Source organism: Tachypleus tridentatus, chromosome 2, assembly GCF_004210375.1.
Source record: "Tachypleus tridentatus isolate NWPU-2018 chromosome 2, ASM421037v1, whole genome shotgun sequence".
Classification (NCBI taxonomy): Eukaryota; Metazoa; Arthropoda; class Merostomata; order Xiphosura; family Limulidae; genus Tachypleus; species Tachypleus tridentatus.
In genome coordinates, this window is record NC_134826.1 from 155,439,072 (window position 1) to 155,464,665 (window position 25,594).

The window sequence follows — 25,594 nt, forward strand, 5'->3', positions numbered from 1 at the left end:
CATTTCTAACTTTTATTCTGCCATATGTAAATAAAATAAATTTAGAGTTTCAAGTTGAGAGCTTCAGAATTTATAGGTTACGTGCCTCCATCAACAGTAGTATGAAAGATATCTTTGTTAATTTTATTAAAAGAGAAATACTAAAAGATACAGATATATCGAAGGTTAACATCAATGATCCTTCAATTTACCTTCCTTTAAAATATATCGTGGAACAAGAACTGAAAGTATCTTTCTGAAATATTCTTCCAAAATCCAAACCAAAGAACTCAAATAATTTCAGCCTAAGACACTGAATTTTTATGTCAAACTAAGCAAGAAAATGTACAAACGGTTTGTATCATCTGGTATGTTCACGTATTTACAGCTATTTGAAAGTTTAGATCCAGAAAATATGTCTCAAAGACAACCACATTCAATTATCCCATTGGTCATGAAATTTCCTAATATTATTGAGTGAAAAGATACCAGTAGAGAATGTCGAGAGTTAACTTTGTAAAATAATGGACCAGAGAAATACAGGCATTATATTTATCAAGAAAATGTGGAGATAAATTTTGTTTCCCAATTATCTCCAAATTAATGATAAACTTAGTATCATTGTCTCATTCTTCAGCTACAGTAGAAAGGCTGTTTTCTTTGGTAGACAATATTACGGTAAAATATCGTTCCTGGCTAAGTACGGAAACACTATATGCCTTATTATATGGCAAAAATATTTTAGAAAACACATGTAAAGAATGGCAACTGTGTGAAAAAGTGTGAAAAAAAATGAAGGAAAATAAGTTGTAAACCAATGAAGAAGAAAAAACACCAAGTTTTTAATAAAAAAAGGTTAGTTACATGTTGTTGTTTTTTTATTTAACTTGGTAAAATCCAAGAATTTTCGGTAAATTTTAGAAAATTATTTGGTAAAATCTGAAAAAATCATCTCGGAACACTAATCCAAATGCTTCACTCAATGACTAACAGTAACACTACCAACTGAAATTAAACTTTATCACCGCTGGCTTACTAATTGCCTGGCCTGCTACAATTTACTTCTGACATCTCATTCTAAATGTTTCTCGAATAATAAATTTCTTAATGTCAAACTTAGAATGCCCCAGGTGGGCCTATTTTATAACCTTTTAAGTCTTAAGGTTATGTGTCTTCCAGCTAACTTTTAAATTAAAACCCAGAAATCATAGTTCACAACAATAGGCGTGGCTCCCTTGTGGCACAGCAGTATGTCTGCGGACTAGATTCACACCCCTCAAAACCGGGTTTCGATACCCGTGGTAGGCAGAGCATTGCGTAGCTTTTTGCTTAATTCAAAACGAACGAACAATAGTTTGCCTATTTTTGTGTTTTTATCCGCTAGTTTTATCAGTGCTGTGAATATTGATTTTGTTTCTCGACGAAGATGTAGAGAAATAAGTTTGCAAGAAATAGAAACTTCTATTAGATGTAATTTAGTTGTGAACCTTATTTATACTATAAATGAAACTTTAGACCGAATAAATACAGACTGTGTATATATTTAAGTAGATTGGACTTTCCAATTTTTTGGTCGCTAAAGGACTCAACTCACAATTTACGGGTTGCGAGTTCGGATCCTTTTAACGAACATTCTCTCCTTTTCAGCCGTGAATCTGCCATATTGGCATTATTAATCCTACTTTTCGTTGGTATAAGAGTAGCCCAAGTGTTGGCGGCGGGTGTTGTTAGGTAACTATCTTTTCTATAGTGTATCACTTCAAAATTAAGTAGAGCTAGCACCAAAATCTCTCGATCAGTTTTGTGGGAAGATAAAACTAAAACAAAAATGATCCATTATTTGTTTTAATGAATAACGAAAAGGAACCTACCCAACGGTAAGGCCTAGCATGGCTAGGAGGTTAGGGTACTCAACTTGTAATCTGAGGGTCCCGGGTTTGAATTCTCGTCACACCAAACATGTCCGCCCTTTCAGCGCTGTAAGTGCGCTGTAATGTTACGGTTAATTCCACTGTTCGTTGATAAAAAAGTAGCCCAATGCTTGGCGTTGGGTGGTGATGACTAGCTGCCTTCCCTCTAGTCTTACACTGCTAAATTAGCTACGTCTAGCGCAGATAGTCCTCGTGTAGCTTTGTGCGATATTCGAAAACAACCACGCAAAAGTAAAAAATTAACAATCGGGAATTTTCGAAACATTATAAATAAATATTCATTACAGCAAAAATATAAAAGTTAACTGTGGAGTATTTTCTAAAGACATTTTATTTTTAGAAGTAAAAAATAATTTATTCAAAATATGTACCTTTCTTTATGTATTACATAAAGCCTATTAGCACAGCGGTGCGGATTTACACCGTTAGAGAACAAGTATTCTGTTGTGTAGCTTTGTGGTTGATTCCAAATAAACAAAGCTTTATGTATTAATTTATGTAATTTACGCTGGTTTTAAGTTTGCAAAGTATTTAGTTCTATTAATCAACATTTAAATATTACTATTTTCAAAATGTTTCTTCCAAATTTCCGGTGAGTGAAGCGAAAGTGCCCGCCGAGTGATTGTAGCTATGGTGTATACTGACCAATATCGTTTAGTATGAACGTGAGGTCGTTTATCCACTAGGCAAAATCGTACGAAATTTTAAAATATAGAAGGCCAGCGAATAAAACTATTGACTGTTGACGTAGATAGAAACTTTGTTATTAATGAAGTAATTACTTCTATGCTACAACCAGTTTTGGAAGGTAAAATTACAATTTATAGTTCTAACGTTAACTTCATCTTGCTTGTTATTGTTGTCAAAAGATCATATACCATACCGGTATATTGCATGAATGGAGGAACCTCGAATTTTAACGTTATAGACTCTTAAGCATATTATTTAGAACTAAAACTACTAACTACGAACAGTTCAGTCACCGATGAAGTCCTCCTAATGCACCTTATTCCTATGAACCCCTGTAGATTAGTGTTTCTGAACAACTGTTCCGTCAGTCACCTTATCAGGCCATGAGATTTTATAAAACAAAGAAAAACTGACATAATATTCACAGGTATATTATCAATAAATATTTGTTGTACTAGTATGTTTATAATCTAAAACAGTTTAGAGAGGCAGCCCCTAGAAGTGAGAATCACTGTAGTGGTGCTGTAGCACGTCAAAAATCTTCCTTAATTTCTTGAACATTTTGTTTTCCACACAAAACTTGTATCACTAAGTGTAGAATTCTTCGAAACTAAAAAAAGAAAAAAATCATTTTGAGAATATTTTGAGAAAATGCAATTTAAGTTACCACTTTTGTTAGGTTAGCTTTATAACCTTGTGTTTATAAGAAGTGGTAGGCCTAATTTTTTTTTCTGGGTGTTTGTCTTGGTAAAGAAAAAACATAGCTTGGTGATATATGTGCTCTTAACTTTATTCTTCTCTGTAGAGTGCTGACGTCAGTGGTAAGGTTTACGGATTGGTATTACTTTTTGTTATAGCATTATTAGTTTAAATTAGAACTAAAACTTGTTTACACTTGTTGAAGATTGTGTTCAAAGTGTATTAATGACAGCTTTGTTAACACTTATTAATATATTTCTCTACATATCTCATACCTATAAAAGTATTCTGTAACCCTGTAATATTTTTATTACATTTAATATAACTGTTTGATTTTAATATCTCAATTATTACATTTATGTTCTCAATGATCAAGGTAATATTGATTAAAATACCCATAAATATTTGCAGGTTTATGTTTTAACAAGTATGTCTTTCTTTCCTTGCAGCATTTGTGACCTTTCTATATTCAGTGGACAGTGGGATAAACACAGGTGAATACCTGTGCCTGTACTTCCACATGAACTGACAGTGGTCTTTTGTGTATCAACAATTCTTGCCTACTTTCCAATTCCCATGGCAGCGACATTGATATGTAACTTTGCTAAATTATCTGGTAACCTGTCGTATAGTCATCTGATGGTCTCAAACATCATGTTTCTCAAATATTTGAATTTCTCGTTTCGACTGTGCCATCAGGTACAACTCAGTTTTTATAATAAATTATAAATGTTGAACAAGAAAAATTATGTGAACTTAATGGTAATTAGTGTTAGATTAAACTATTTTGGAACTTGTCAGTCAATAATAATACAAATAAACAAACATTAAAAGGATGTATTGTTGGTGCTGAACCATCACACATAATGTATAAGTGTGTTAAAAAGGATAATCTTCATTTCAAGAAAATTAAAACTATTTGTGATACATTGGAAGAAATTTGAAAACAAATTATTCAAGCCAACCATCTCTTGAAAGAGCTTGCTAAAGTTTTATCAGAATTTAGTTGTTTCACATAAACTTTCATGTGAAAATTGCAGTAGTTATGTACAAAATAAGAGGTTAAATCCCATATAATCCAATTCTGTTTACTCAAATCCTGTTTTAAGAAATGTTTATTATCCTTATCATCTCTATGTGAAATTTGGGCTTTGCAGAATTTGGATTTCAGGCCCTTTGCCCGTTTTTACTTATTAATAAATGACATGATAGATAATTTATTGTACAATGTAGGATTTAACATATAAAACTTTAAGGTTCATAGGGCAAGTGGTACTGTCTTTTGCATGTTAAGTGCCTAAAGAAACTCTTGATATAGGAATCTTTACATATGTTTTTGTTGGTACTTAGCATTTATGTAGCTTTTATTAATAATTTGAAGATTTAAATTACTGCTACTCTAGACTTGCATAAAAATTGTTCTTATTTTTGTAGCTAGGTACCTGATGAAGGTTTCTCATTATGTTTATAGGCTTATGATACTAAAAACCAGGGTTTAATCCCTTGTAGAAGAGAGAGAGAACAGATATTTGTTGTGTGGCTGTGTGCAGAAACAAAGAAATAAGCTCAACCATTTAAAATATTCCATCTATAATGTCCTCCATAAACTATCAGAGGTTTGTAATACATTACCACTGTTTTAAAACACACCATTTGTAATACATCACCACAGTTTTAAAACACACCATTTGTAATACATCACCACAGTTTTAAAACACACCATTTGTAATACATCACCACAGTTTTAAAACACACCATTTGTAATACATCACCACAGTTTTAAAACACACCATTTGTAATACATCACCACTGTTTTAAAACACACCATTTGTAATGCATCACCTCTGTTTTAAAACACACCATTTGTAATGCATCACCTCTGTTTTAAAACACACCATTTGTAATACATCACCACTGTTTTAAAACACACCATTTGTAATACATCACCACAGTTTTAAAACACACCATTTGTAATACATCACCACAGTTTTAAAACACACCATTTGTAATACATCACCACAGTTTTAAAACACACCATTTGTAATACATCACCACTGTTTTAAAACACACCATTTGTAATGCATTACCACTGTTTTAAAACACACCATTTGTAATACATCACCACTGTTTTAAAACACACCATTTGTAATACATCACCACAGTTTTAAAACGCACCATTTGTAATACATCACCACAGTTTTAAAAACACACCATTTGTGATACATCACCACGGTTTTAAAACACACCGTTTGTGATGCATCACCTCTGTTTTAAAACACACCATTTGTGATACATCACCACTGTTTTAAAACACACCATTTGTAATGCATTACCACTGTTTTAAAACACACCATTTGTAATGCATTACCACTGTTTTAAAACACACCATTTGTATTGCATTACCACTGTTTTAAAACACACCATTTGTAATGCATTACCACTGTTTTAAAACACACCATTTGTAATGCATCACCACTGTTTTAAAACACACCATTTGTAATACATCACCACTGTTTTAAAACACACCATTTGTAATACATCACCACTGTTTTAAAACACACCATTTGTAATGCATTACCACTGTTTTAAAACACACCATTTGTAATGCATTACCACTGTTTTAAAACACACCATTTGTAATGCATCACCACTGTTTTAAAACACACCATTTGTAATACATTACCACAGTTTTAAAACACACCATTTGTAATGCATCACCTCTGTTTTAAAACACACCATTTGTAATACATCACCACTGTTTTAAAACACACCATTTGTAATACATCACCACTGTTTTAAAACACACCATTTGTAATGTATTACCACAGTTTTAAAATACACCATTTGTAATGCATCACCTCTGTTTTAAAACACACCAGTTGTAATACATTACTACTGTTTGTCTAACTTTCCATTGATTAAGTTTTGTTTTGTAAGTTTATTTAGTGTTCTATTGATGAGTTTCTCTGTTTTTACCGTGGAGTCATTAGTGATCTTACTCTACTGGTGTTTGTCTAGTAACTCCATCTTGGTGCCACGATTATTGATGTCTCAGATGAGTGAACTGGTAGAATCTTGATTTTAGATGATTCAATGGACTGTTTACTCTTTAGTGATGTTTGATTTCTTGAGGATTGTGTGAGTTTGATGTTGGTTTGTTCAGCTGTGTCTATAGTTTGGACTGTGCTAGGTTATGTGGCAATGTTTAGACTGAGTTTAAGAATCTTGTTTTCTGCATCACTTGGTAGTTTTAACTGTAATTATGGCCTGTGTTTGTAGTCATAGGGTCATCTGTCTTGGTCGTTTTGTTGAAGTTTTGGACTTTTTTCTTACTTGATGCTTTCTAGATTATATCTATAGCATTTGGTGTAAAGGTGTGAGGTGTCCAGTGTATTGTCACTGGAGTATAATTATTAAAATAATTTAATTACTAACTAGTATTTATTAGCTGTTAATCTGCAGGGAAGTCCTAACAAGGACTATTTCAGTGGCTGTAGTGGTGGTAATGTATGGCACTTCATCCTAGGTCATGATTAGAAAGTTTGGAATGGTATCCATTCATATGGGACTGGACACCACAAATGTTGAAGTTCCCCAGTGGTTCAGCAGTAGGACTGAAGACTCATAATGCTGAAAGTGTGTTTTGATTCCTGTGGTGGGCACAGCACAGATAGCTCTACAAACTGATCAACATATGTTTAAAAATATTCACAACATTAGTTTCACTTGACCTGTTAAAATGAATGAAGTCACATCAACTGTAAGATTAAAATATTAACCTAAATTAATGTAAAGTTACCATGATCTCATGACCAACAGTGAAGTCTTGATCACCGCCAGCTTTTTCCTGTCTTATTTAATCAAAATACTTCTTCAAGAAGTCTGACATTCTGATCTTTAATCTGATATTATTTTTAATTCAGAGATAGTTTAGTTAGTAAGACTACAACAGTGTTATTAGTTAGTAAGACTACAACAGTGTTATTAGTTAGTAAGACTACAACAGTGTTATTAGTTAGCAAGACTACAACAGCGTTATTAGTTAGCAAGACTACAACAGCGTTATTAGTTAGCAAGATTACAACAGCGTTATTAGTTAGCAAGACTACAACAGTGTTATTTGTTTATCAAGTTGCATAAACATAGGCAAGAATGCAAAATATAACATTAATATCAGACAAGTACATAGTGGTAATGACTTCAAAATACTTCTGTGAACACATATAAAACTGCTTTTAAGATATTCATTTTAAACCTAGAACATTTTATATCTGTAATTGGTCTGTAGCATACTTGTTATACACAAGGTGCTGTACTTTTTATATCTGTAGATTGGTCAGTAGCAACTTGTACAGAAAGTTTTGTACTCTTTATATCTGTAGTTTTGTCTGTAGCAGACTTGTTATTCACAAGGTGTTGTACTCTTTATATCTGTAGATTGGTCAGTAGCAACTTGTACAGAAAGTTTTGTACTCTTTATATCTGTAGTTTTGTCTGTAGTAGACTTGTTATTCACAAGGTGTTGTACTCTTTATATCTGTAGATTGGTCAGTAGCAACTTGTACAGAAAGTTTTGTACTCTTTATATCTGTAGTTTTGTCTGTAGCAGACTTGTTATTCACAAGGTGTTGTACTCTTTATATCTGTAGATTGGTCTGTAGCAACTTGTACAGAAAGTTTTGTACTCTTTATATCTGTAGTTTTGTCTGTAGCAGACTTGTTATTCACAAGGTGTTGTACTCTTTATATCTGTAGATTGGTCAGTAGCAACTTGTACAGAAAGTTTTGTACTCTTTATATCTGTAGTTTTGTCTGTAGTAGACTTGTTATTCACAAGGTGTTGTACTCTTTATATCTGTAGATTGGTCAGTAGCAACTTGTACAGAAAGTTTTGTACTCTTTATATCTGTAGTTTTGTCTGTAGCAGACTTGTTATTCACAAGGTGTTGTACTCTTTATATCTGTAGATTGGTCAGTAGCAACTTGTACAGAAAGTTTTGTACTCTTTATATCTGTAGTTTTGTCTGTAGCAGACTTGTTATTCACAAGGTGTTGTACTCTTTATATCTGTAGATTGGTCAGTAGCAACTTGTACAGAAAGTTTTGTACTCTTTATATCTGTAGTTTTGTCTGTAGCAGACTTGTTATTCACAAGGTGTTGTACTCTTTATATCTGTAGATTGGTCTGTAGCAACTTGTACAGAAAGTTTTGTACTCTTTATATCTGTAGTTTTGTCTGTAGTAGACTTGTTATTCACAAGGTGTTGTACTCTTTATATCTGTAGATTGGTCTGTAGCAACTTGTACAGAAAGTGTTGTACTCTTTATATCTGTAGTTTTGTCTGTAGTAGACTTGTTATTCACAAGGTGTTGTACTCTTTATATCTGTAGATTGGTCTGTAGCAACTTGTACAGAAAGTGTTGTACTCTTTATATCTGTAGTTTTGTCTGTAGTAGACTTGTTATTCACAAGGTGTTGTACTCTTTATATCTGTAGATTGGTCTGTAGCAACTTGTACAGAAAGTTTTGTACTCTTTATATCTGTAGCAGACTTGTTATTCACAAGGTGTTGTACTCTTTATATCTGTAGATTGGTCAGTAGCAGACTTGTACAGAAAGTGTTGTACTTTTTATATCTGTAGCATACTTGTTATTCCAAGGTGTTGTACTCTTTGTATCTGTAGATTGATTTGTAACAGACTTGCACACAAAGTATTGCACTCTTTATATCTGTATATTGATCTGTAACAGACTTGTACACTAAGTGTTGTACTCTTTGTATTTGTAGATTGGGGTGTAGCAGACTTGTACACATTGTATCTTTGTATTCTGTAAATTGGCTCAAAGAAGTCTTGTTATATATAAAATAATGTAGTCTTTCTGTTTATAGATTGATTTATCCACATAAGGTTGTTTTTGTTTTTTTTCTGTTGATAGATTAATCAAGTTCCAAAGTCCTTAGAAGTGAAGACTTCATTAACTAATCATGGTCTTGAGAAATACACTCTTAAAACTCCAAAGGTATTGTTTATTTTCTCAATAGTGTAATCTATGATTTTGTAAAAGAAACATTTTGTTTGTAATTTAATATCTTAAATTTTAACCAACACATTTGTTATGTATTGAACCAGAGTATATCTTTTAACTAAATTTTTTAGAACAATTTATGGTTTGTAAAGTTTAGGAACTAAAATAATATTCTTATAAATAACCAAAGATGGCAGATGAGATGTAACAGTAGAAGCACTGATGAATCTGCAGATCAGACTGTATAAGTAATTTAGTTTTGATAGAAAGATTCAGAAAGATGTTTGATTGAAATCTATATACTTATAGAAATTTGATTATAGTCTTTGTAACACTTTTAAAATATTATAAGTATGTCCAGTGTAGTTGTTTATAATAAAGCTTTTAAATGTTTAAATAAGTGTTTCAATGCTCTTAGGGAACAAGAGACTATGGTCCTCAACAGATGGCAATTAGGGAGCATGTGTTTGATAAAATTATTCGTTGTTTTAAACGTCATGGGGCCGAAACCATTGATACTCCAACTTTTGAATTGAAGGTAAATAATCCACAACTTTGTTTTGATGTAACATAGAGTGAACAAGTTATTGAGGTTTTGGAACTTTGTTCTTACAGTAGGTAATAAGGTCATTTGCAAATTAGTGGTAAAACTCTGGTGTAGTAACAAATTTAAAATGTTTTTGTTTTATGTACAAGTAAAATATCCAGAAGAAAAATGTAGTAATTACTTTAAGTTTGGTTGTGGTGAAGAAGGGTTCAGGGAATTAGTAATTACTTTAAGTTTGGTTGTGGTGAAGAAGGGTTCAGGGAATTAGTAATTACTTTAAGTTTGGTTGTGGTGAAGAAGGGTTCAGGGAATTAGTAATTACTTTAAGTTTGGTTGTGGTGAAGAAGGGTTCAGGAATTAGTAATTACTTTAAGTTTGGTTGTGGTGAAGAAGGGTTCAGGAATTAGTAATTACTTTAAGTTTGGTTGTGGTGAAGAAGGGTTCAGGAATTAGTAATTACTTTAAGTTTGGTTGTGGTGAAGAAGGGTTCAGGAATTAGTAATACTTTAAGTTTGGTTGTGGTGAAGAAGGGTTCAGGAATTAGTAATTACTTTAAGTTTGGTTGTGGTGAAGAAGGGTTCAGGAATTAGTAAGTACTTTAAGTTTGGTTGTGGTGAAGAAGGGTTCAGGGAATTAGTATTACTTTAAGTTTGGTTGTGGTGAAGAAGGGTTCAGGAATTAGTAGTACTTTAAGTTTGGTTGTGGTGAAGAAGGGTTCAGGAATTAGTAATTACTTTAAGTTTGGTTGTGGTGAAGAAGGGTTCAGGAATTAGTAATTACTTTAAGTTCAGTTGTGGTGAAGAAGGGTTCAGGGAATTAGTAATTACTTTAAGTTTGGTTGTGGTGAAGAAGGGTTCAGGGAATTAGTAATTACTTTAAGTTTGGTTGTGGTGAAGAAGGGTTCAGGGAATTAGTAATTACTTTAAGTTTGGTTGTGGTGAAGAAGGGTTCAGGGAATTAGTAATTACTTTAAGTTTGGTTGTGGTGAAGAAGGGTTCAGGGAATTAGTAATTACTTTAAGTTCAGTTGTGGTGAAGAAGGGTTCAGGGAATATAATTTACATAAAACTTGTGTGACCGAAGTTTTAACAGAAAATTTTTGACACTGCTCCTCTAAGACTAACAGTTTTTTCTCATCTGTAGTTTCAAGCCTGCTATGGCTCAATTTGAGTCATAAACTATTCTTTCACTAAAATCTTAGCTGATTTTCAAAACATCAAATATCTTCCCCAATAACTGTGAAAGATCAATTGTTCATGTTTCTAATTGTTAGAACTCTCACAATACTTCAAGATAACTGGTTGAAGTTTATGGTTATGAGAACTTATTGCCACAAGTTAACTATTCATGCCTCCAGTTATGAGAATTTCTATAATGCTGCAAGACAATTGGTCAATGAGTATGGTTATCAGAGCTTCCATAATATTATGGTACAAGGCAACTGGTTAAGGCTTATGATCATCATAACTCCTACAGTGCCACCAGTCAGCTGATTATGTTTCTAGTCATCAGAACTTCTGCAGTGCCACCAACCAACCAGAATCAAAACTACCACAGTTATACAAAGCAATTATTTAAGGCTTCAGGTCATTAGAAACCCCCGAATAATACAAGACTGGTGGTCATCAGAAATCTCACAATGCTTATAGGAAACTAGAGAAAGCTTATTATTATCAGAACTTCTACAATGGTGTAAATCAGTTGTTCAAGGGCATGGCATGGCAACATGGTTAAGGTGCTTGACTCATAATCTGATGGTTGTGGGTTCGAATCCCTATCATCCCACATGTGCTAACCCTTTAAGCCATGAGGGCAATATGATGTGATGGTCAATATCACTATTTGTTGGTGAAACAGTAGCCCAAGAGCTAGCAGTTGATGACCTGTTGTCTTCCCTGTAATCTTACACTGCTAAATTAGGGATGGCTAGTGCAGATAGCCCTCTTGTAGTTTGGTATGGAAATTCAAAATAAACTGTTGGTCAAGGCTTACCATCATCAGAAGTACCACAATTTTACAAATCAGTTGATCAGAACTTGTGGTTATCAGAACTTTCACAGTTCTATAAATCAGTTGGTCAAGGCTTGTTGTCATCAGACCTACCACAATGCTACAAATCAGTTGGTCAAGACTTATGATCATCAAAACTTCCTCAATGCTACAAAGAAATTGCTCATGATCATCAGAAGTTCCATAATACTATAAATCAGTTGGTCAAGACTTATGATAATCAAAACTTCCTCAATGCTACAAAGAAATTGCTCAGGGTTCATGATTATCAGAAGTTCCGCAATACTATAAATCAGTTGGTCAAGACTTATGATCATCAAAACTTCCTTAATGCTACAAAGAAATTGCTCAGGGTTCATGATCATCAGAAGTTCCATAATACTATAAATCAGTTGGTCAAGACTTATGATCATCAAAACTTCCTTAATGCTACAAAGAAATTGCTCAGGGTTCATGATTATCAGAAGTTCCGCAATACTATAAATCAGTTGGTCAAGACTTATGATCATCAAAACTTCCTTAATGCTACAAAGAAATTGCTCAGGGTTCATGATCATCAGAAGTTCCATAATACTATAAATCAGTTGGTCAAGACTTATGATCATCAAAACTTCCTTAATGCTACAAAGAAATTGCTCAGGGTTCATGATTATCAGAAGTTCCGCAATACTATAAATCAGTTGGTCAAGACTTATGATCATCAAAACTTCCTTAATGCTACAAAGAAATTGCTCAGGGTTCATGATCATCAGAAGTTCCATAATACTATAAATCAGTTGGTCAAGACTTATGATCATCAAAACTTCCTTAATGCTACAAAGAAATTGCTCAGGGTTCATGATTATCAGAAGTTCCGCAATACTATAAATCAGTTGGTCAAGACTTATGATCATCAAAACTTCCTTAATGCTACAAAGAAATTGCTCAGGGTTCATGATCATCAGAAGTTCCATAATACTATAAATCAGTTGGTCAAGACTTATGATCATCAAAACTTCCTTAATGCTACAAAGAAATTGCTCAGGGCTCATGATCATCAGAAGTTCCATAATACTATAAATCAGTTGGTCAAGACTTATGATAATCAAAACTTCCTCAATGCTACAAAGAAATTGCTCAGGGTTCATGATCATCAGAAGTTCCATAATACTATAAATATGAACAAAATATGCAAGTCAGATAGTTGTAAAAGCTGTCTATGCTCTGACAACATTACTCTGACACATGTTGGATCATGTTTTTTTTTATAGATTATTACATTACTCTCACACAAGTTGGATGTTAATTTCTCTCTAGATTATTATATCACTCTGACACAAGTTGGTTATTTGTTTCTAGATTATTACATCACACTGATACAAGTTGGTTGTTATTTGTTTCTAGATTATTAAATTACTTTGATACAAGTTGGATGTTATTTTTTCTATTTCAGTCCTATGAAAAGAAATCACTTAAATAATGGGGTCTTTTTGTATGTCTACACAAAATAGAAAATCATAAAAAATCTTAATTGTATCTTATTAAATTAAGGTAGTAACATTAAAATGTATTTATCCATGATGTTAAGCATGTTAATGTTTGAATATATTTGTTTGCTCATGATTTTAAGCATGATAGTATTTTAATATGTTAATTTACCTATAACATTAAATGTAGTAACATATAATGTATCAGATTGCCCATGATGTTAACTCTTTTAAAGTTTGAATGTTTTGGCTACAAGTATAATTTTTCTTTAGTGTATTAGTACATTATCATGTGTTATATGTTTGTTTTTTCTTTACTGTATTTTTACAGTATTGTCTTCTAGTTATGTAGGGCACTTTGTTTTGCTTCTGCCTGTCTGGTTATCTCAAAATTGATGGAATGGATTAATTTTGCCAAACTTGCATACATATTTTTGGTCATGATTTACATTTGAAGGTAAACATGAAAAGGTCATTTGCACATTTTGTCGTAGTCTTTTTTTACAGATAGTACTTTGTGTGGGAAAGCATTAATGTATAACATTAGTGAAGATGTAGGTGGTTCATAAACAGTCTCTACTTATGTGATATAATTTATTTTTAGGATTATGATATTAGTGTTATACTAATCTGATGCTATGTCTTTTAAGAACTGTTAGATTTGCATGAAACTATTTTGTCTGTTGTGCAGTACTTGGGGTTAAGTAATTCATATTAATATGATTTGTGTAACTTCAACACGTTGTTACAGTTCATGTCACTACATTCAGTCATGCTATGTATGACAACTGTACTTCTTAACAACAGTCTTGTAGCATTGTTTTTATTTCATGAAGGTATTATATCCAAACACACCATTCTTCACTGCATCCTCTCCTTAAGCCTGTGTATGAGAATGACAGTTTCTCAGTGCTCATTTCAATAGTTAATACCATATTAGGGTATGTGGATGACTCTTGTCACTGACCTTTGAGTCAGTGGATTTTCACCTGTTACAACATGCCACTCTTTGCTTACAACTGTTGGTTTATGACTTGATGCAAGTTTCTTTCTGAATGGTCCTGTGGTCCAGTTTGATCCATATTCCTACACTTTCTGGTATCATTGAATACTCAGGGTATACTTGTCATGGAAAATCTAAAGTAATTCTTTTGACCAAAGTGTATGACTATTTTGCATAAGAAAGAGCTATTATATAACTATTAAAAAAATGGTCAATTTCTGTGGCTTCACACTGTGTATGAAATGGTAAACAATGCCAACATGGAGTTCTGATACATATCATTCCATTGTAACTTTATATGTATCATTTGTAGTTATTATGAGACTTTCTGGTTTGCATATACAAAATAGTTTCAGTATAGCATTATCAATCTTGCATTACATTAGATTTGTACAACTTCTATAGGACAAATACAATAGTAAATGATCCTAATGCAGCCTATTGGTACAATAGCTTTTTCAATGTGTGCTCTTGTGATAGGATTTTGGGAAATAATTGTATTTATTATTTCAAATTAATATAGTAAAAAAGTCAAAATAATCTGTTTAAAATATATCAGTTTTTATAATGGCACATGTAACATGTATTTGATTACTGCTCCCATGCCATTAAATTGTTACAGGAAACCCTCACAGGAAAATATGGGGAAGACAGCAAACTTATCTATGACCTAGCAGACCAGGGAGGTGAACTTCTGTCTCTTAGGTACGATCTCACTGTACCATTTGCTCGTTACCTAGCAATGAATAGGATCACCTGTTTCAAAAGATACCAGATTGCCAAGGTTTACCGGAGAGAGAATCCTGTCACGAGTCGTGGAAGGTATAGAGAATTTTACCAGTGTGTATGTATCCAATCCTATCGTGGGAAGTACAGTCTAAATAATTATACTTGTGTGTAAGTATCTGATACTGTAGTGGGAAGTACAGTCTAGAGAATGTTTTGAGTATGTAAGTATCAGATCCTACCATGGGAAGTACAGTCTAGAGAATGTTTTGAGTATGTAAGTATCAGATCCTACCATGGGAAGTACAATCTAGAGAACTTTACCTGTGTATAAGTGTCTGATCCTGTTGTGGGAAGCACAGTTTAGAGAACTTTACTTGTGTATAAGTGTCTGATCCTGTTGTGGGAAGCACAGTTTAGAGAACTTTACCTGTGTATAAGTGTCTGATCCTGTTGTGGGAAGTACAGTTTAGAGAACTTTATCTGCGTATAAGTGTCTGATCCTGGCGTGGGAAGTACAGTCTAGAGAATTTTACCAGTGTGTGAGTATCTGATGGTTTCTTTATGTGTACACATTGCTCATATGAGTACACTTTGAGATGTGTACATAACTATTAATGTGTGGTTCTAGTTCCTTGTTCTTTAACATGTACACATAGTAGTTACTGTTTAGTTCTTTACTTGTATAACAGTTGTTAATACTTGGCATGTCCAAATAGAAGATAATGTTTAGTCTTGGTTAATTATTCTGTGTTATGTGCACATCATTGTTTGTTTGTAGTACCAGTTCTTACTCCTCATGTCCATATAGAAGATAATGTTTAGTCTTGGTTAATTATTCTGTGTTATGTGCACATCCTTGTTTGTTTGTAGTACCAGTTCTTACTCCTCATGTCCATATAGAAGATAATGTTTAGTCTTGGTTAATTATTCTGTGTTATGTGCACATCATTGTTTGTTTGTAGTACCAGTTCTTACTCCTCATGTCCATATAGAAGATAATGTTTAGTCTTGGTTAATTATTCTGTGTTATGTGCACATCATTGTTTGTTTGTAGTACCAGTTCTTACTCCTCATGTCCATATAGAAGATAATGTTTAGTCTTGGTTAATTATTCTGTGTTATGTGCACATCCTTGTTTGTTTGTAGTACCAGTTCTTACTCCTCATGTCCATATAGAAGATAATGTTTAGTCTTGGTTAATTATTCTGTGTTATGTGCACATCATTGTTTGTTTGTAGTACCAGTTCTTACTCCTCATGTCCATATAGAAGATAATGTTTAGTCTTGGTTAATTATTCTGTGTTATGTGCACATCATTGTTTGTTTGTAGTACCAGTTCTTACTCCTCATGTCCATATAGAAGATAATGTTTAGTCTTGGTTAATTATTCTGTGTTATGTGCACATCATTGTTTGTTTGTAGTACCAGTTCTTACTCCTCATGTCCATATAGAAGATAATGTTTAGTCTTGGTTAATTATTCTGTGTTATGTGCACATCCTTGTTTGTTTGTAGTACCAGTTCTTACTCCTCATGTCCATATAGAAGATAATGTTTAGTCTTGGTTACTTCTTCTCCCACTTTGAATATTGTTAATGGTCATGGTTGTATGATCTTTTCCAAGAACAGTTACTGTTTAGAAATTGTTCGTTATTTCTAAAGTGCGTATATATATTTTGTTGTGATGTGTAGTTAGTTACTTAACATGTAGCACATTCTGTGTAGTCATGGTTCTTAACTTTATTTAGAAGGTAATGTTTCACCATATTTCATGTAAGTACTGTTAAGTTGTAGTTAATTATTCACTAACATGTAGATATGGTGGGTAGGTGATGCTTGAATTCTTCAATTCATGCATACTTGGATGTTCATGTTTAGTTCTCTTTCACCATCCCTTGATGCATATGCACGATAAATAATATTTTGATTATGTTTAGTTTTCTTTAACTTACATTTGACAATCATTTATATATATCCTACATTAATTCTATATGTCCACATCTTACTCTGTGTTATATGGCAGTATATTTTGTACCCATTTATTTAGAAGGTAGTGCTTACACTTCATTTTGAGCTTGTGTAATTTAAATGTGTTCATTACCTGACATGTTATGGGGGCACTGTATTGTTGCAGTGTCTTATTCACCCTACAGCTTCCTAACAATAGATTGGTTTCTAATCTAGTTATCTGCCATATAATGCTCTTTCCTTGAGACATGGTATTGCTCACTCCACTTCCCTGTTGATATAGTTATCCCTTTGTTCCTCTCTTTTCACCCCTCTAGCTCCATGTGCCATTGTAAAGGCTGTGTTTTTAATCTAACTCTTTTCTGTTCCCATTTCCATTTCACTTCATTACATTGTCACTTATTTCTCCTTCATCAAATGATGGTTCTCCTGTGATCTGTAAGTCCCTTCTGCCTTTCTTGATTCCACAATTGCCTTTCTTCTCTGCTTCCATCTAATCTCTTTCATTTCATCCCTTTTCCTCCTCAGTGTAGATTCCTGTACATGGTGAGGGGACCTCCCAGGGAAGGTTCTGCTATTTCAGTTTACCTCCTCTTAGATCTAAACATCCACCTACATGTTTGCCATGCATGGTGACCTGTGAAGGAGAGAAGAGGATCCTGGTGGTTGAGGGGTCCAACCGTAACACACCACTTTGGCCTCGAATTCCTGTAGATGGGCAGCCTTGGAGTGGCCCCCCTTGGGTCAGTCAGCTGGTCCACTTGGGCTAGGGTCAACCAAGTACCAGTGTTCTCAACAGGTGTCATGGACATTGTATCTGATGCTGGTGTTTGGGTATAGTGCTCACAAAACACTGGCATTGCTGCAGTGTCCTTGTTTGACATTGTAGTGCGTATCTCCACTCCTAAAGATGGAAGTATGATGCCAACCAATGTCTTCATTCTCACATTTACATCACCACATTCACCTGCCACTGTCAAGGCAGGTTATCTTAATTGCAGGGTGGACCACCTGATTCGACTTGAAACGTTAATCAGAGAAGCCTTTCTCAAAGGACAACATCTTGTATCAATATTCCTTGACATTGAGAAGGCTTATGACACAACATGGAGGTATGGCATTTTGCGAGACCTCCATATATATGAGTTATGTGGCCATTTACCCATTTTTATTAAATATTTTTTAATGGACAGGAGATTCCAAGTTCGTGTGAGTTCAACACTTTTCCTTTCTTTTATACAGGGACTTGGAGTTCCTCAGGGCTGTATTTTGAGTGTCACACTTTTCAGTATAAAGATTAATGCCATCACTGAACAACTCTCTGAATACCCTGTTGGTGGCAAAAGTGCATGCAAATGGTTTTAGAGAGAGAGAAATTAAAGTCATTTGCCGTGGTCCACTTCAGTACATGATCGAGGGCAGTTTGTAGTTGCTGCTCAATATATTTCATGTTCGACAATTGACATGAGATGTGAAAGTTGTCAAACATGAGATATATTGAGGGGCAACTACAAACTGCCCTCGATCATGTACTGAAGTGAGCCACGGCAAATGGCTTTAATTTCTCTCTCTCTAAAACCATTTGCATGCGCTTTTGCTGCCAACAGGGTATTCACCCTGATCCTGAACTCCGTATCGGTGAAGTTTTGCTACCTGTGGTCCCTGAGACCAAGTTCTTGGGGCTTATCTTTGACTGTAAGTTGACCTTTATACCACACATTAAGCAGCTACGGGTCAAATGTACAAGAGCACTGAACATCCTCCGTGTCCTCTCTACCACCAGTTGGGGAGTGGATCGATTTTCTGTGTTAAAGATATATCGTGCTCTTATTCGATCGAAACTCCACTATGGATCACTGGTCGATGGCTCTGCCAGACCATCAACCTTAAAGATGCTGGACCCCATTCATCATAAAAGACTTCAGCTCTACACTGGGGCTTTCTGCACCTCCCCAGTTCAGAGCTTATACATAGAGTCTCATAAACCTTCTTTGCACCTTCACCGTCTGCAACTGTCTTTACTATATTCTTCAAAACTTCTTTCCACTTGGGGTTGTGTTTTCTTTCCTCTGTGGGTCATACTTTTTCAGAACAGACAATCTGCCATTGCTCCTTTTGGCCTTCACATCTAGGCGCAGTTGGATGAATTGGGTCTGTCCTTGGATAACATTGCAGTATCCATTGGTCAGCCCATCCCACCATGGCTTATTACAGTCCCCTAATGTGACCTTTCTTTAAGTCATCTGAGAAGAGCAGATACTCCCAATTGGAAGTACCCTCTTTTATTTACTGAACATCTTTCGAACAATCTTTCCATTTCAATTTATACAGATGGTTCTAAATCAGGTGACTGTGTGGATTCTGCTATGGTTTATTGTGGTTTGGTTGTTACATGCAGAATCCCCTCTATACTTCTGTGTTCACTGCTGAACTGTACGCCATTTCTCTTGCCCTGGATCATATAGAAGCAAAACAGTACTCCAACTGCACTATTTATACTGACTCGCTTAGTTCTCTACTGGCTCTGGAATCGCTTCACGTTGGTTCACACCCTGTTCTCGCTGATATTCAAAACCAACTGGCCCATTTCTTATTAACATCTACTTCTATCCAGTTTTTCTGAATACCAGGCCATGTTGGTATTCATGGGAATGAGCTTGCAGACACAGCAGCTAAAGCTATCTGCTCTTGCACTATCACCGCAGTGTCTATTCCAAACATGGACTATGATCCTGTATCCAAGGCTCTGCTCCATGCCAGCTGGCAGTCGACTTGGAGTGAGCAATGAGAAAACAAGCTTTTCCAAATAAAACCCTATATTGGACATTGGCTGTCTTGCTGTCATAAGGATCGGAAGGAGTAAGTTGTTCTAACTGGATTACATATTGGTCACAGTTTTTTAACTCATCGTTTTCTTTTATCTGAAACTCATGCACCAGTGTGTAGTGTATGTAACACTCAAATCACTGTAAGCTACATTTTTCTTTCTTGCCATCGTTACGACTCTCAACGACGGCACCATTTTAAACATGTTCTGTTCCAAGGATTGTCCATAACATAAGACAGTGTTATTGGTGACAGTGACACTGTCCACCTTGATAAAGTTTTTAGTTTTTTAAAAGGCCATTAATCTTTTTAATGTCATTTAAATGTTTTATATTTATTCAATAATCCTTTTTTATTGTTATTCCCTTTAAAGTATCACAATTTCTCTAGTTTGATTTGAAATTAGAAAATGGCCATAACATTAAATAACTCGACACCAAGACTGGAAAGGCCAACTTCAGGTGAATAACACTGCTGTTTGAACTACCTGTTAGTCATCCTGGCAAGTTATTATTACAATTTTGCTATATGTCTTTTAAAACTTTTATTACTTTACTTTTTGATAATGGTTGTAATGACACATAACCCAGAACCAGGACTGGAAAGGCCAACTTCAGGTGACTGATGGTGGTTCTTGTACTTACCTGTTAGTCTTCCTGGCGGTAATTATGATAATTACCATTATGCTACAGAAAATCTCTTGCAACTTTTCTTGCTGTGGTTTCTCTCCTAACATTGTTGACTAGATGTCAACATTGGTTTTATGCTATTTATGTTTTTAAATGCTGTTTTGTTTTACCTTCATCTCCTTTTATGAATTTTACTACATTTACTTTATTTTTACCTTTTTACCAGACGTTTTGTGCAGATAGCCTAGCATCAACCAACCAAGCTATTTCTTCTTTCCTCTGTACACATTTCTAATTTCTTATTTCCATCTTCTTTCTCTTTCTGGCTGTTTTTTCCTTCCCTTCTATTCCATGGTAGGAGTACCTGGTCTCCCCTTTTCTTCTCTATTCTCTCTTTCTATTTTTGATGTTCTTTGTGTGGTGGATAGATGCTCTTGTCCTTTATGGGTCAAACAGTGTTTTGTCACATCCTCTGGTGGACAGATGCTCTTGTCCTTTATGGGCCAAACAGTGTTTTGTCACATCCTCCATCTTCATTGTTCCTGTTGCTGTTTTTTCATATTTCAGACAAGTCCTCTGCTTGAGCTCTCTCTTCATTCCCTGTTATGGGATAAATCTGGAAACTTTTCCTCTCACTGTGGACTATTGCACAAGTACACATTAACCCAATAAAAACAATGTGAAGTATGTTGCATAACTCTTGTTATATTTTCTTCCAATAATAAAACCAGTGGAAATTTTTTTTTTAATTTTATAATAAGTTTCATAAAAGTATGTATTTTCAAAAATATATAATATTTAATTTTATTGTATTTTTTCTTACTGTTCCTACCAAAGCTTCAGTATTTAATGCAGTTGTTTGTGCACAAGCTCTGAATTGTTCACAAGCAAGATGGTTTTTGTGTCAAATAAAAACCTACTATACCTTATCTTGCAGTTTACACATTGCATATTCTCTGGAACCTATTAAATAAATATTAAAGGTTTTATTAAGAGAAATGTTTATATTTTATCTTTCACATTCTCTACCATATCACTAACTAAATCTATTACACTATGTAACACACATTTTGTTACTGGTTGGTATGTGTTTTTTCTTAATTCTTTATGTTGTAAAAGTACAGTAAATGGCCATTATTCCCTTCAAACTTTGCTTTTCTGACCTGGATAATGAAATTTAGAGATTAACCTATTTTCTATGTAAAAATGGGCAAATTTGCACATTTTCATTTACATAAGATCTGAATAAAACAACATATGAATCAAGATTTACACGTGTTTATACTAAAGTTATATAAAAATGAACAAAAACGTTTAGAAGTGAGTAGTTTTTCGAGTTTTGCAACTGTAATGTAAATCACTTTATAATGTAAATCAGCCCCCAAATATTGTCTCCCATCATGTTTTTGTTATACGCTTCCAGGTCACAAAAGCAAAGTTTGAAGAGAAAAATAGGTCTTTTTCATTTACTTTAGGCATAAGCAACTGGGAAATAACACTTTCTGTCCAGGAACAAGAAAAAGTAAAAATGTTGTTACGTAGTGTTATCAACATACAGTACAATAAAGTGCTTAAAGTTAATAATACAAATATGTACTTACCTTTTAACTAATATTAAAACATCTTTGTTTTTTGTTATTTCACATCTTTTCCCTTTTACTTATGGTTTCCTTTTCTGGTGTTTGCCATTGATTATTTATGTTGACACATGTCAACAGGAAGCTAATAATGATAGGATGGCATGGATAGCAGAGCATTGAGGAAACTCTTTTTATACAGACTTCTTAATAATATCAACTAGCAGAACAAGGGTAGGATTTGGTTATTCCACAGAAATGATTAAACCTTACAAATACATGAAACACATGTAGCACATAAGTTATTAAAAGATAAAATTAAACCCAAAATACAATTTAACTGTCTTTCTAACTATAACACATTTTGGTAAGAAACAACTAAAGAGCTATCTTCAACAAAGCAGTTAACAATAGTACAAGCAGTTTCATCTACACAAGAATGACAGCCTGGTGCCAGTTTTGACATAACTGTTATTGGATTATAGTGTAAATGAGTTCTTTCTGACAACTATAAATGTGTTAAAAATACATATTTCTAAAGGTTAATGTTAAACTATGGATGGGTGGGCATGGCACTTGTCGGGTTGACAAAATTTATTTCTTGTTTGAATTGCATTCAGTGAAAGTACTTTGAATCACATGTGTCAGAAGGGCATTCAGTTACCTCTGTTATCTACTTTTCTTTGTGACTTACTAATAGTTCCTTTTCTCCAACAGTCTGTTTATAGAGATTGTCCTGAATCTTTGGAAATTACAGGTGGAACCTGTAAGACCACTTTAGACCTTTTAATCTTTGGTTGCTTGTTTGTTTCATTATGATCCTGTGACCTCTCCCATAATTGTTTCTTGTCCATCAATTTCCCATTCTTTCCAGATTCCTACCACTAGGGGATAAAAATTTTGCTGTGTATGTCAGTGTTGAGATTATAATCACCAAAGTCTGATGGGAACATGTCTGGTTGATTTGATTCTTCTGTGGCAGGTATTCAGTACTGGTTCTTAGGTGATCCCTGTTCTGTCAGAATGACTTTTTATCCATTCTCTGCACTAATACCATTGTCTCCTGAACCAAGTTTCTTCCCATTAACTTGGGATTCCATTACCACTCTATCACAGAGTTCTATTTAGCCTTTTCCAGGTTTCACCTCCAAGCTTTTTGTTATCCTCAAACAAATCAGGGGACTAACATTTTGTGATCCTTCTGTCTTGTCTCAACAAATTTCTTGGCCTTTCCCAATTTAGGTCAGCTTCATTAAATCTTCCCTAAAAACACTGGCCATTTTGTTCATATGATCAACTCCATTACATCTTCCCTAAAATCACTGGCCATTTTGTTCATATGATCAACTCCATTACATCTTCCCTAAAAATACTGACCATTTTGTTCATATGATCAACTCCATTACATCTTCCCTAAAAACATTGGCCATTTTGTTTAGATGATGAACTCCATTAGATCTTTCCAAGAAACTCTGGTTCTTTCTTTCAGATTATCAGTTCCATTACATCTTCCCTAGGAACATTAATTGTTTCCTTTAGATTATCAGTTTCATTAGATACTCCCAAGAGACAGTGATGATTAGAAAAGTCTGATTTCTACTAAGAGAATTAGGAAGCCTCTAAGCTGTGAAATATTTTGTTTACCAGTTTAAAAGGAAGGCTTTTATTTTTAAACTGTATTTTTTTTTTTCAGGTAAACAAATAGCATTTGATAGATTTCTGTTATTCTTGAAAATGATATTAAAAACTGATAATAAATATTGTTTTATATGATTTCATTAGTGCACTAAAAGAATGAATGATTGAATGTGGTTATAAAGATATTCTCTATCTAAACTAGTGATGTTCTTAGCCTATGTGTACCGAATTGTACTGAAAACCCTAAAAAAGAAGAATGATACAACAGCCTGAATTGGGAAGGAGCTATGTTTTTAGCCTATGTGTACTGAATTGTGCTGAAAACCCTACAAAAGAAGAATGATACGACATCCTGAATTGGGAAGGAGCTAAGTTTTTAGCCTATGTGTACTGAAAACCCTACAAAAGAAGAATGATACAACATCCTGAATTGGGAAGGAGCTTAGAACAAATAAAACTTCTGTTGCTGGTGTTTGACTGAGAGAGGTTTCAATATGAACAGTTAATTTGTGTAAATAATAAAAAGATCACTAGATTTTAGATGGGTCCTGAATTACAAATAGTTAAATCACCAGAAAGCAGCAATAGTCAGACTTCATAAGACAGTAGGAATAATTAATAAACAACAGTATTGATAAAATGTTTCATTGTTGACTCCTTCCAAAATTAATATATGTTTTTAAAAGCATCTCAATGCATGTTGCTGGAACTATGATGTTACATGTTTGATGTACAGAACACATGCTGAGAAGATGTAAAATCAGTTTTGTGCAAAACATAAAGTATGTATTAACCATTAACATAATGAGAAACTCTGGTGGTATAGGTACATTATAATTATTAAGACTCCAGTTAAGTAGTAATATTTCTCTTACAGGACTTTGACATTGCAGGCCAGTATGACTTGATGCTTCCAGATGTTGAATGTGTAAAAACAGTTGTGGAAATCCTGTCAGAACTGAATCTTGGAGACTTTATGATCAAAGTAATTATTTTTATAAAATTATGATTATTAGGGAAGAAATTACTGTTTTAACTTTCTCACACAAAACATAAATTAGACTTTTTCAAGTATGAGACAGTTATAAGTATGTAATTAACAAAGCGCTGATAAAGATGAAGTTTGTCTTTACAGGTTAACCATCGTAGCTTATTAGACAGAATATTGGAAGTGTGTGGTGTCTCACCAGACAACTTTCGCAGTGTTTGTTCTTCTGTTGATAAACTGGGCCAGGTACTGTCATGAGCTAGTTTCTACTAAGTACTGACTGTGTATTTAGTTATCATCCATGTAGGTTTAGTCATATTCATGTAAGAGTTTATAATGATATGTAGCCTGCTAATCATGACAGTGATAAGTGTAGGTACTTTACTATGTATATGTTACTAATCATGACAGTGATTAGTGTAAGTACTTTACTGTGTACATGTTACTAATCATGACAGTGATTAGTGTAAGGGCTTTACTATGGTAATAATCATGACAGTGATTAGTGTAAGTACTTTACTGTGTACATGTTACTAATCATGACAGTGATTAGTGTAGGTACTTTACTGTGTACATGTTACTAATCATGACAGTGATTAGTGTAGGTACTTTACTGTGTGTATGTTACTAATCTTGACAGTGATTAGTGTAGGTACTTTACTGTGTACATGTTACTAATCATGACAGTGATTAGTGTAAGTACTTTACTATGTATATGTTACTAATCATGACAGTGATTAGTGTAGGTACTTTACTGTGTACATGTTACTAATCATGACAGTGATTAGTGTAAGTACTTTACTGTGCACATGTTACTAATCATGACAGTGATTAATGTAAGGGCTTTACTATGTATATGGTAGTAATCATGACAGTGATTAGTGTAGG

At 33.9% G+C, this 25,594-nt stretch overlaps 1 protein-coding gene across 6 annotated transcripts in view; it reads left to right on the forward strand.

The window, feature by feature from the left end:
• Positions 1-2,310: 2,310 nt before the first annotated feature.
• LOC143245434 (histidine--tRNA ligase, cytoplasmic-like) overlaps positions 2,311-25,594 on the forward strand; it is a 39,154-nt gene continuing 15,870 nt past the window's right edge. Inside the window, exons 1-7 of one of the 6 annotated variants that reach the window (XM_076491786.1) lie at positions 2,311-2,502; positions 3,749-3,998; positions 9,238-9,321; positions 9,746-9,865; positions 14,975-15,196; positions 24,596-24,703; positions 24,854-24,952. In XM_076491786.1, the coding sequence (XP_076347901.1) occupies positions 3,876-3,998; positions 9,238-9,321; positions 9,746-9,865; positions 14,975-15,196; positions 24,596-24,703; positions 24,854-24,952 (756 nt within the window). In that variant the 5' untranslated portion in view covers positions 2,311-2,502; positions 3,749-3,875. Of the gene's footprint in view, positions 3,028-3,748; positions 3,999-4,860; positions 4,916-9,237; positions 9,322-9,745; positions 9,866-14,974; positions 15,197-24,595; positions 24,704-24,853; positions 24,953-25,594 lie in introns of those variants that run through there. The other 5 variants (XM_076491785.1, XM_076491784.1, XM_076491788.1 and 2 more) reach the window with 5 other exon arrangements.